The 12,132-nt window shown below is 34.4% G+C and overlaps 2 protein-coding genes and 1 pseudogene across 2 annotated transcripts; 2 read left to right on the top strand and 1 right to left on the bottom strand.

Annotated features, from left to right (window-relative positions):
* Window positions 1-3,640: 3,640 nt before the first annotated feature.
* LOC104748930 (uncharacterized) lies at window positions 3,641-7,745 on the bottom strand (annotated as a pseudogene).
* Window positions 7,746-10,166: 2,421 nt separating this feature from the next.
* Window positions 10,167-10,833, top strand: LOC147927366 (uncharacterized). Its single transcript, XM_087487429.1, has 3 exons — window positions 10,167-10,307; window positions 10,394-10,643; window positions 10,745-10,833. The coding sequence occupies exons 1-3, from the start codon at window positions 10,167-10,169 to the stop codon at window positions 10,831-10,833; spliced, it is 480 nt and encodes a 159-aa protein (XP_087343555.1).
* A 575-nt stretch (window positions 10,834-11,408) lies between these two features.
* LOC147927365 (uncharacterized) lies at window positions 11,409-11,885 on the top strand. Its single transcript, XM_087487428.1, has one exon. The coding sequence runs from the start codon at window positions 11,409-11,411 to the stop codon at window positions 11,883-11,885; it is 477 nt and encodes a 158-aa protein (XP_087343554.1).
* The last annotated feature ends 247 nt before the right edge of the window (window positions 11,886-12,132 follow it).

Below are 12,132 nucleotides of genomic sequence, written 5' to 3'. Positions count from 1 at the left end.
AATGGATGTCACACAAAATTAACCGATTTTTTTTGTTTTTGGTCAAAACACAAAATTAACGGAATAAACACTCAAATATTTGGAAAAAAAAACACTCAAATATTAGTAACTTTAATACTTTTAAAAAAATTACTGACTCACTAACTATGTAACTCAAAAGCATTCACAGACAATCCTCCCACAGTTGATTAATACCTACCCAAAATAATCAAACAAGGAACTACAACCACGTACAGGAAACAATCTAACCAACGCATAACGACAAAATTTAAATATACACAAAAAATAACTACAGCCACAAATCAACTTATAGTCTTATACAATACAATCTAAGGAGGGTGTATTGAAACCATGATTTTGGAAGATTTGATGGGATTTAAAAAATTTAGAATTTTGATAGATTTTAGGGAAGTTGATATGATTTATTGTAAAATTCTTTCAAATCCCGACTAAAACCATGAGATTTGGATTTCTCTATTTTTAACTAAACAAATCCCACCTAAATCTTCCAGAATCTCTACAATCATTAAAATCCAAATCCACAAACTGTTTTGAATAACAGTGAATTTTAAAGTAAATTTTTAAATCATCAGTTCAATAACAATGGATTTAATAGACTTTTTAAAATACATGATTGAATAACATAGGATTTGTAAGTCTTACACAAATCACTTAAAATGTCAAGTTGAATACACCCCCCTAAACTTCTGAAATAAAAATAAAGTTAAAACAAAACAAATTTTGTAAAGAAACACAACATGATTAATTTTTTTTTTTTAAAACATTTCACAAGATTATACTTAATGCAAAAACCCCCCAAAAAAAACCACAATCACATATAAAAAAAACAACAACACAAACTAATACAAAAAATAGAGACGAAGAGATATTTACATAACAAATAAATAATATACAAAACAAACTCAAAACACACTCTAATCTAACTCCTGTGCTAACTCCCGCGCGTAGCGCGGACCAAATACTAGTATCTTATATAATAAAGCAGAGTTACTTTCTAAAACTTTTTTGCTGAATTTGACACGCGGTAGATTTGGTATTATTGGCATATGTTCTAGGAAAAAACTTAATTGCCTCTTTAGCTAAATCTAATTCTCAAAGATTCAAATGGTGGTCCAGCTTATTTACTAAAGTCAGGTTTCCTCTTTAGTAAATAAGCTAGACCACCATTTGAAGGATTGGGCTTTAGCAAGCTTAGACCATCTCCAATGGTTTTCTCTATTTTTTTTTCTCTATAATAGAGGAACTCTATAATAGAAGTGAGTTTTACTCCAATGGTCCTCTATAAAATAGAGATTGCTATTTTTTCCTCTATTTATAGAGGAACCTTTGTAAAAAAAAATAAGATTCCTCTATAAATAGAGGAAAAAAATAGCAATCTCTATTTTAGAGGTGAGAATAGAGGACCATTGGAGTAAAACTCACCTCTATTATAGAGTTCCTCTATTATAGAGGCAAAAATAGAGGACCATTGGAGATGCCTTTAATGGGCCGTAATTGGTGAGGTCCACCAGTTGGAAACCTAGTTTCCTGAAGGCTGGTGGAGAATTTTTGTGCTGCGACGGCCGTCGTACGGAGATGGAGAAGAATCTATCCATGAAGCAGACATCTCCGGTGAAGGTAGAGTCGTCCCTTGGTAGTTTCTCCCGAGGAAGGAGGTAAATTAGGAGAACCAAAGGCAGAAAGAGACCTCAAATCTAGATTTTGGTGGTTCTGTTAGAATTGGTTTCTGCGAAGGTGATACATGATGAGGGTGAAGGCTGGGTATCGTCAGACTCCTTTTTCTCCCTATATTGTTCGCTGTTGAAGCTCTCACCAAAGATATTGAAATTGGTAGGGTTTTAGGGGACTTTAGAGAGGGAAACAAAAAGATTAACAAAAGAGAAAAGACAATAAATTGAAAAAGTGATTGAAACGGGATGGTGTCCCGACGCTGGAGAGCCAGAGCACCACCGGTGCTGGATCTCGTAAGCGGGATAAGGGCCTCGATATTAGTGTCTGGGAGCTTTCTCACGCAATGCATATATAATTGCTATTAACCTTTTGTAGTCATTTACACTTCACCAATGTAAGCTACTGATATTGTAACATCCACGAACCAAGATGTATGGTTCGGGAAGGGTGTCGGTCGACACCAAAGGATGTCGGTAAACACCAAAGGATGTCGGTCGACACCAACACTTTGACCGGTTTTGTTTAAAATATTGGTTTAATGTGGTTTGGGTTTGGAACCCTAGGGGTCATGTATAAAGGGTGAAACTCGACGCTCTTGAGAGTGTTTAGCCGTTTTTACCTTTGGCAAGTGAGAGAAAATCCCAGAAAGTTTCTTGAGAGGGTTCTGTAAGGTTATGCGGATTTCTAAGCCGATTTTAGTGTGTTTGGAACGTGGAGAGGAGGATCTGAGCATGGGTGTCGAGTGGAAGTCACTGGAAGGCTTGGTCTTGCTGTTCTTCGTAGTTTCAACCAAAACAAGTGGTAGTGCATGATCATGGCTGATCTAAGTTTGAGATTCTCTGTTTTGGTGTTGTTTGAGTTGTGTGATTGATTCTCTTGAATGTTTGTGTTCTCTGTGGCTTGGTTTCACTCCTTTGAATGCCTTGGTCGAGTGGGAGGTGATTGGAGGTGGAGGTCTAAGCTGGAGATCGAAGGAAAATGATGCTCGACATCGGTGTCGGTCGACACCAATGCAAGGTCGGCGCGAGAAACCTAACAAGTGTCGATCGACACCATTTGGAGGTGTCGGTCTACACTAACTTGGGTTTTCAAGGAATGTGGAGTATGTGTCGGTCAAGACCAAGAGGGTGTCGTTCGACACCATCCTTCAGCAACGGTTGAACTTTGTTTGTTACATGGTTTGATTGTGTTATTTGTTGCTTGTTGATTGGAGATCTCAATTGCTTGCATGTATAGTCCAATAGATGGGAGGATTGCCTCACTGAGTGTTTATGACAATACACGCGCATCTCAATTGTTGTTTGAGGTGCAGGTAAAGGTCAAGTGTGATCGTAGAATCAATGCGATGAAGAGGAGGATGTTTTAGTGACTCGTTGACATGTTGTCTGTCATTTATAGGTTGTTAGAGTGGGTCGTTAGAATGACGTTAGTTTGCTGATTTATTGCTTCTTGATATTATTGGATTGATATGGTTATTATTTTATTTGTTTATCGACTATTGGTTTTATGGTATTGGTTTATGTTATCCAATGTTGTTTGATTGAGGTTAGGATGTTAGTGAGTATGAGATCACTAGTTTAATTTATTGTATTAAAAACAAAAAATGGGTCGGGTCGTTTTAGTTTTGTATCAGAGCCCTTACAGTTCGTTGTGCTTTTTGCTGATGTTGATTAGGATTGCATGCTTTAATTGATTATGTGATGGTAGTCAATTATGTGTGGCATGAGGTCATAGAACATCCTCTTCGAGCCTTCAATGTGATTCCATGGTAAGTTGGGTTCTTTGTGTGACTGGTTAATTTTTTTGTTGCTTAGCCTTCTGTTCATGGTAGTGCATATGGTAAGAGGTGATGTTGTTGCTGGAAAAAATTAGAAACCTAGGGATTGTAATTGTTACAATCGTTCCTCCTTCTTCTTCAATTTTTGTTTCTCTCTGAACTTCTTCTCCTTCAGTCTCTTAATCTATGTCTCGCTATATTGTTCCTCCTTCTTCGTTTTTGTCTTTGTCTCGATCTCTTACTCTCATCAGAAGTTTCACAACCACTTTGATTTGGTTGCGACATAGTGAGTTTAATTTCTTCATCACTGTAACTCTCAATATCTATGATTTGTATCTGAGTCAATCTCTCACTCTCAGATCTGTCAGTATATGCATGTGTTGATCTCTCACTCTCAGATATGATTGTACTAGGTGCAGTCCTGTGTGTTGCATGGGTTTGTTTATATTAGTATTATTTGTTTTGATTTAAAATATGTGAGGGGAAAAACTAAGTAGAATAAAAAAATATATCTTAACATTTTTGAAGTACATTTTTGTGCCATCCTCTCTTATATTTGTATCCAAACAAGTCCCAACTAAAATTCTCTACAATCCTTACAACCAAACACAATCATTTTCTTATTTGATAATATTAATTTCCTAAAATATATCTACCTAATTTAAAGCAATATGTTATATTAAAATAGAATTCTCCTTTCACTTTTATTTAATCTTATATTTAATTATTTGAATTACTATTTAATACATAAAGTTAATTAAATTTTAGATTTCTTTCAGCATATGATGTGATTTGAATTTTTATAAACAGATATATATTTTAAAAATTGTTTTAGGATTGTTGTAACCAAACAAGTATTTCCAGATATATATTATTTTACATTTGAGTTATTTTAATATATAATGAATATTTACAATTAAAAGTTAAAATAATACGCAATGAAATTATATTGTACGAATGATTTGGATCAATATGAACATAAATTTAATTATCATTAATTTGGTGTTACACAGATAATTTATCATTTCATTATTTTGCTAACATTATCAATATTAGAATATTAGATATATTAAATTGAGTAATTTATGATAATGTAGAAAACAAATTATTTTGCTGTAAATTGTGGGTTAAATCTTATAATTAACAGTCAAATACAATTATATAATCTTACACTAAACAAAATTAACACATAAATATAACTTAAATTTTGATCTATTTGTTATAAACATTTGACTGTTAATTTCTTCATAATGCACAGAGTTATTGATTTATAATACAAACAAAAAAAAAAGAAATGGACCCGTGGTGTACCACAGGGTAAATCCTAGTATTATATTATTATTGAAAACATCAAAAAGAACAATTATTGAGATGAGAAGATTTCGGAAACTTAAGAGGGGGTATTCAATTGATATTCTAAAAGATTCTAGAGTATTCTTAAAATCACTTGTTATTCAATTGATGATTTTCAAAAATCTTTTAAAATCCTATATTATTCAACTTGGATTTATGTAAAATCATTTAAAATAGTCTAAATTCTCTTGTTATTCAATCAGTTATTTATAAAACTTACTTGAAATATACTGTTATTCAATATATTACAACTTTTTAAAAAGTGAGATTTTGAATGATTCTACAAGACTTATTTACTGTTTTCTAGTTAAAAAATACCATCTCAAAATCATACATTTTGAGGTAGAATTTTAAAAGATTTCATTAAAAAAAAAAATCTACGACAGCTCTAAGCCAAAAATCACCAACGATCACCGGCCACCTCACCTTCTCCACATGTGAACCTGAAGCTTTGTCTCTTCATGTGAATCAGACCACCACCATCTCTGTTTGGTAAGCTCTCTCTCTCTTCTCCCTCTTAGTTGTCAATTTCTAGAATTGTTATTTTGTATCTTATAAATTTCTCAAATAAAAAATTAACTAAAAAATGAGTGAGAATGAATCTTCTGAGCAGATGAGTGAGGAAGGGATGTTTTATTGCAGTCTGTGTGAAGTTGAGGTGCAGGGAATACATCTAGACACATGCTTGTCTTATTTTATCTTCTGATTAGCTTTACATTTTCCTAGCTTCATGATTCAATATCAAGATAGCTTTACATATTTCTCTGGACTAATTATTGTATTCCTTTTGTAGGTGTTCAAATACAGCAAGCATTGCAGGATTTGAGACAATATGTTAGTAGCACCCAAAGTTTAACAATCATATATCATAGAATCCATTTCTTTTCCTTTTAAAAAAATATAAAAACTCTAAAACACAACTAAATATCCTAAAAACTCACCTAAATATTCCAAAGTCCTAAAATGTTAAAATCCTAAAATGTTAAAATCCTACAAATCCTTTAAAATCTAAGTTGAATACCCCCTCTTACTTTTCAATAAGAAACACCATATTTGTACCATTGTCCTCTCCTTCTTCTCCGTTTTCTTTTCTCCATATCTCTTGTACGCTATTAAACTGTTTCCCTTTAGAATCAATGCCACAATCTCCATGGAATCAAAGTTATGTAAATTTAAAGAAACAAATAGATAGGATAAGTAGCCAAGACATCAGCACGCTCAAAACAGAGAAGGGATAGTTTCGGCTTCTGCCAAAGACAATATATAATCTCCATAAGGAGAATAGGGCAAACATACAATCTAGCAAAGTCAACAAAATCAATGAGATTCCAAGTTCGTTGAAGATATAGAAGACAAGTTTGACTATATGTAACAACAAACAACATTGCAATTCAGTTTTCATCTAGGAATACAAACCAGCTTCTGAAACAGCATTTCCTAAGAGCTTCAACCATGGATTTGAATCATCTTTTGCCGTAACCAAGTGCTTCTCTACACTATCCTGATTGAACCGCCAAAGCTGACATATATACCAAGAGAACTCTTTAGATACACATGCTTTCTAAAATCTCTAGCTAGAGTAATAAGAACATTATGTCAAAGGACATGTTCTGGGATAGAGGTGCCCATTCCTCCACCAAAGGTTTTTTTAGTGCTTCCGAATTAGCAACAGGTGGGACTCGCTTGTCGAAATCAGCTTCCGCCTCAGATGGTTGCAGATTCCTGACGAAGCCCTATTTTCAAAATGAGGTCCAAATTGTCAGGGTATATCACATAGATCAACTTTGGACTCCAATTGTGAGAAAAAAGGAGAGAGAAGAATATGTAAGGAGAAGGAGTGCCAGCTTTGAGGAAATACATGTTGACAGAGACAACATCGCCTTTAGCTTTTAAACCAGCTTGGAGCTGATCAAACTGAGAAGCTCTGAATCTCATTACACTGTCAATGCTTTTAGTGAGTTTCTCCATGGATGAATCATTATAGAGCTTTGTGCCATGCCCAGGCTGTCCTACATCTTCTATCTGGATCCACCACGGAACCCTAAAACGCCCTGTAGCACTCAGTCAGAGATGGTAAGCCTGTTCCATTTTCATCACCATAAACAAAACTTTTTATCTCAGTCGTCAAGTACAACTTTTAGGTGTTTATTTTCTTATTTCTTGTCTATTTCAACTACGTTTCTACAACATTTTAGTTCAGTTGACTATTTTTTACCTTCGTCGAGCACGATGGCAATGTTGAAGCTCTCGATAGTGCCCAATTCCACGAACTTGCCAACCCCATCAGTGCCACCGATCTCTTCATCGGGAATGAACGTGACATAAACAGATCGAACGGGCTTAAATCCAGACGCTTTGAGCTTGTGAATGGCTACTAAGTACTGCATCCCAACACTCTTCATATCCTCTTGCGTAGTTTCTCCCTTGTACGTCATTCTCTGCTCCGAGTAGAGGATGACCCCATTTCTCAATTCTAACACTATTAATGAAGCAAAGGAGACCTCAATTCCTGGTAATTGTGTAGACTTCCAGTGAAATCAGTGAACAAACCATCAACACCGATCTTATTGAGCCAATAATCATACTCTTGATATGCGTCTTGATTAAACTCAAAATGCAAAAACTGGTTCTCATTATGGTATGTGTATGGATAGACCTAGCAAAAACATTATTCAATGCGAAGTTTAATGCTAGAGACAGAACTTTAAGTCCTACACCCATACCTGAAGATTACGCGAATGTTCTCTTGCAACCGTCTCATGACAAGCCCACTAACCAATTGTTTAGTATAAATAAAAAAGATAAAAAGGAGTACCGGTGTCGGTTCTTCAGTTTCTCAACTCTTTCTACATCTAATGAATCTACTTACCTTCAAGGATTTGCTACAATTCTTCAAGGGTTTGCTACAATTTTTCACAAACATACAAATTACAAATTGGCCATGTAGATGTTGGTTTCAGATATTTGGGAAGACTTTCATAAAATTCAAGTTCGTCTTCCTGAACATTATGAATTCCTTCCTAAACTTAGAAATTTTTAAATTCCTTCCTAATGTATCACAGAGTAGTCCATTACTAAGGGTAATGTATCAAAGATTCACCAATGTCCTAACCATCTCTTTATTTATATTTGTTATGAAAGCCATCATGAATTAAAAAAGATCCTTCCTAAACATCATTTAATCCTACCTAAATAATTATGTTTGCATCCAGCTTGGTATTTAACCTATATTAATGTTTATTGTTATACTTTTTGCAAATGAACAGATTGGCTTACTGGTTACACTCTCTTAGACAATTCGTAAACGCTTCAGGTTTGAATATTGGCAGAAGTTAAAGAGCTCACATTTTTTTATTTTATTTTATGAAAGTCATCCTGGATTTTAAAGGACCATTCCTAAACATTACTCAATCTTTCATGAATAAAATTTTATTTATGAAAGTCTAATATGACAAAGATTACTCCATCCATGAAGAGTAAAGATTTCATTTTTTGTGCAAATCCTTGTGTTTACTAATGTCCAGACTTTTTATGAAGGTCTTTATGAATTTCATCATGAATTCCAAACATTTTATGAATATTATCCTGAAATTCAAAAAATCTTTCATGAAGTTCGTGGAATCCTTCCTGAACTTCGTGAAATCCTTTCTTGAATTTTCTGAAAACTAGAGAGAACATGTTGCAAACTCAATCACAATTACCACAACAACTATTAACTTGTCTAATAGAAACACAATCACAGATTCAAAAATCAAACATCATTATACTTCCACCATTGTCTTTGGTTTGTCTTCTTCTACCTCTAAAACTCTAAATTATTATACTTCCACCATGTTTCTCAGTCACTTCCTTCGTCTTCTATGTACCATCACCACCACTTTGATATCATCTAACAACATAGAGCATCGACCAAAATGCCTAAACTAAAACCGCATCCAACATGATCATTGGGGAACAAAGCATGGATATAAGCTTCCACATCTTTGAGTTTTCCTTGCTTGCAAAACTTCTTCACCAAAATGGAATGTGTGACAACAAATAGAAAGCCACACACAAAGATATGTTGAAGATGGCATCAAGCCATCAACCATATCAAAACACTTCACCAACACAATTTTATCAATTCCAGAAACCAAATAAACAAAAACATGGACATGACTAGAGTTCATGATTGAGAGACCCATATCACAAATCAACAATCTACTAAAAATCTAAAACTTTTGAAAATGAGAAAGGGAATTCAATCCCAACATATGATTTAATCGAACAAATAAAGCTATGAGACCTAAGAATGGAATCCAAAATTGAGGATCCATAATCCAGAATTGAGAATAGAGCTTCATATACATTATCCAAAATCGAGATTACCTTGAGTTTAAAATAAGAGATTGAAGAAGCTCTATTCTCAATTCTGGATTATGGATCGATCAAATGATAGCTTCACCGTGGCTCAGATCTCTGCTTGTGCCACCGACTTCCCCATCACCACCGTTTGCAAGCGATTTGCTTTGAGGGTAATCGACGTCTGTTTAGTCTCCGCCACCGTGTTAATAGAAACTGTCGATGCTCTGGTTCTCTCTCACTGTGTTTTCCCTCGCCGATAGAACATTGATTATCTAATTTTCTCAATTTCAACATTTTGTTTGACCTTTGTTTTAATTTCATTTAATTCATATTTAATTTTATTAGTAATATATAAGTTTGTGCTAATTTTGTCATTTCTAAGTGTATGTGCTAAGTTTGGAACTAAAACTAAGATTAGTGCTATTTTTGTCAATTACCCTTTTTTCTTTCTTTAATAATAATAATAATATAATTAAATACTCCATAATCTATATATACATTTTTGAAGTACATTTTGGGTTCTACCCTTTTATTTGTACTTATTTAAATTTATAATTTGCAATATTGATCCCTAAACTATTCAAAACACTAAATTACTGCAAGTTGAGAAATCAACCAATATTATTATATTTTATTACCATAATCTCTCACACTTGATTACTACAATCTCTACAAATCTCAACGATACAATCGATTATCAGCCTATTCCTAAAATCGAATGCATTAATATTAGCCGATTTAATTCATATTTCCAAAAAAATACATAACATAACCACCAAGACAAACATTTAATTCTCTATATATATTATTTGGAAACTAAATATCGATAGACAAAATCTCTGTTTTAATAACCCAAATATATCTTGCTTTGAATGAGTACATCGTAAATTCCTTTCTCATCAAGCATATTGGAATCTATAAATACTACCTTCACAAACAAAATATAACAACACTCACAACTAAAACCTACAACCGCATATCCAACAACTAATCGAGAGAAATGGCTGCATCACTTGCTTTCTTGCGAGATATCCATCCGTACAAGACGGCGTGGAGAGTTCAAGTGAAGATCCTGCATAATTGGCGTCAGTACACCAACAATACAGGAGAAACCCTAGAATTGATTTTGGCTGATGAAACTGTAAGAATCTTGCATAACGTAATTTATAGAGTATTTCATTTAATTCTTGGCATCAATCTTATTATTCTCTATTTTAATCATCTCAGGGAATGAAAATCCATGCATCAGTCAAAAAGGACTTGGTTACACGTTACGTGAACCATCTACCCATTGGTGAATGGAGATTCATAGAGACTTTTTCTCTAACACATGCCAATGGACAATTTCGTCCCAAAAATTATCTTTACAAGATGAGTTATGGTTACGAGAAGTATCCAAAATTTGATTCCAACTTTTTAAGCTTGGCCAAGTTTAAGAAGATTCTCAGTGGTGAATTGAATCCCAATATGTTGATTGGTAAGTAATAAATACAAAACTCATCACTTTTTAATACATTTCGTTTCTAGCAACACATTTTCAACTAATATTCTAATCACTTTTATTAAATCCACGTATAGATGTAGTTGGACAAGTTGTAAACATTGGTGAGATAGAACAACTTGAAGTCAACAACAAACCAACTCAGAAACTCGAATTTGAGTTGTGAGATGAGAGGTTAGATTTTCTATTATTTAATATAATTTTGTTATTTTGTTTCTAACAAATTTTTTAATTAGTTAACAAGTTCTAGTGATGAGAGAATGTCGTGTACCTTGTGGGGTGGACTTGCTGAGCAATTTTACATAGCCTGCAATGATGCTAATGTATAAAGAGTGTGTCTAATTCTTTTGATGCTTCACAACTTCATCTCAATCCAGCCTGGCTTGAAGTCGATGCTTTCATCAAAGCGTGAGCCATTATAAATATTTTATATTCCCTACTTACAACTTATATATAATACTGACATCCAATATGGCATCTTACTTGTGTACTGAGGAAAAGATGCCTGCTGATGGTCTGTCACTAGATTTTCGTGAGGCAATCACAAGGTTCCAGATTGTGGCTGCAAAGTTGAGGACCTTAATTCGTCAATAACCAAGATGAGGCCCCAAATTTTTAAAAGGTTGTTCATCAGGCTCACCCAGTAAAAAAACCTGGAGAAAACAATTTAGATTTGGTGAATATAAGCTAAATATAAATAGAAAACAAAAATTGATTAAAGAGAGGTTTCGTTTGAGGCCTATGGCTCCGACCTGTGACGCGGTTCACGGTTATGGATCTAGTCATCGATGGTTTGTTGATGGGTCTTGGAAGGTGACTGACCAGTCTATGGGTAGAGGATGGTATTGCATTTCTCCTGAGGGAGAATCTCCCACTATGGGTGCATCCAATTCCCGCCGTAGCTTGACACCTCTCCATGCAGAAGTGGAAGCCCTTATTTGGGAAATGAGATGTATGATTGGTGCGGATAAGGAGAAAGTAGTTTTTCTCACATACTGTTCTGATCTGGTGAAGATGGTGTCTTCGCCTTCCGAGTGGCCTGCTTTCAAGACATATCTGGACGCGATTGAAGAAGATAAGGATGAATTCCTCTCATTCTCTGTTGTCCAGATTCCAAGATCACAAAATGGTAGAGCGGACAAGCTGGCACATCGTGCTAGAGTGGAATCGCTTCCAATTACCTATGTGAACAACTTTCCATCTAATTGGCTCGTTTGAGCTAATCTTGTACTCTATTGGCAAAAAAGAAAAAGAAAAAAAAAGAGAGGTTTCGATTGGGATACATATCTTATCTGCTCTCCACAATCCTCAACCGTAATCAACCCTTCATATCATTTTAACGAACTTGATCAGATCCATATACTTCAATACATACCTAAACAATAACGACATATAAACCACACGATGATGTGGAGAGATCGATTCAGACAAACTGAGACTTGCCCATGAAAGAAGTAACAATCAT

Source organism: Camelina sativa, chromosome 15 (genome assembly GCF_030686135.1).
Source record: "Camelina sativa cultivar CO46 ecotype springtype chromosome 15, ASM3068613v1".
NCBI classification, from domain to species: Eukaryota; Viridiplantae; Streptophyta; class Magnoliopsida; order Brassicales; family Brassicaceae; genus Camelina; species Camelina sativa.
Note: the sequence above shows the minus strand (reverse complement) of the source record. Positions and strands in the feature narration are given on the sequence as shown.

Excerpts from the sequence above, each read along its gene's own strand:
- LOC147927365 (XM_087487428.1), top strand. The coding sequence starts at position 11,409 with ATGGCTCCGACCTGTGACGCGGTTCACGGTTATGGATCTAGTCATCGA.
- LOC147927366 (XM_087487429.1), top strand. The coding sequence starts at position 10,167 with ATGGCTGCATCACTTGCTTTCTTGCGAGATATCCATCCGTACAAGACG. Across the intron at positions 10,308-10,393 it reads TGATTTTGGCTGATGAAACT|GGAATGAAAATCCATGCATC; the intron begins GTAAGAATCTTG and ends TAATCATCTCAG. Across the intron at positions 10,644-10,744 it reads GAATCCCAATATGTTGATTG|ATGTAGTTGGACAAGTTGTA; the intron begins GTAAGTAATAAA and ends ATCCACGTATAG.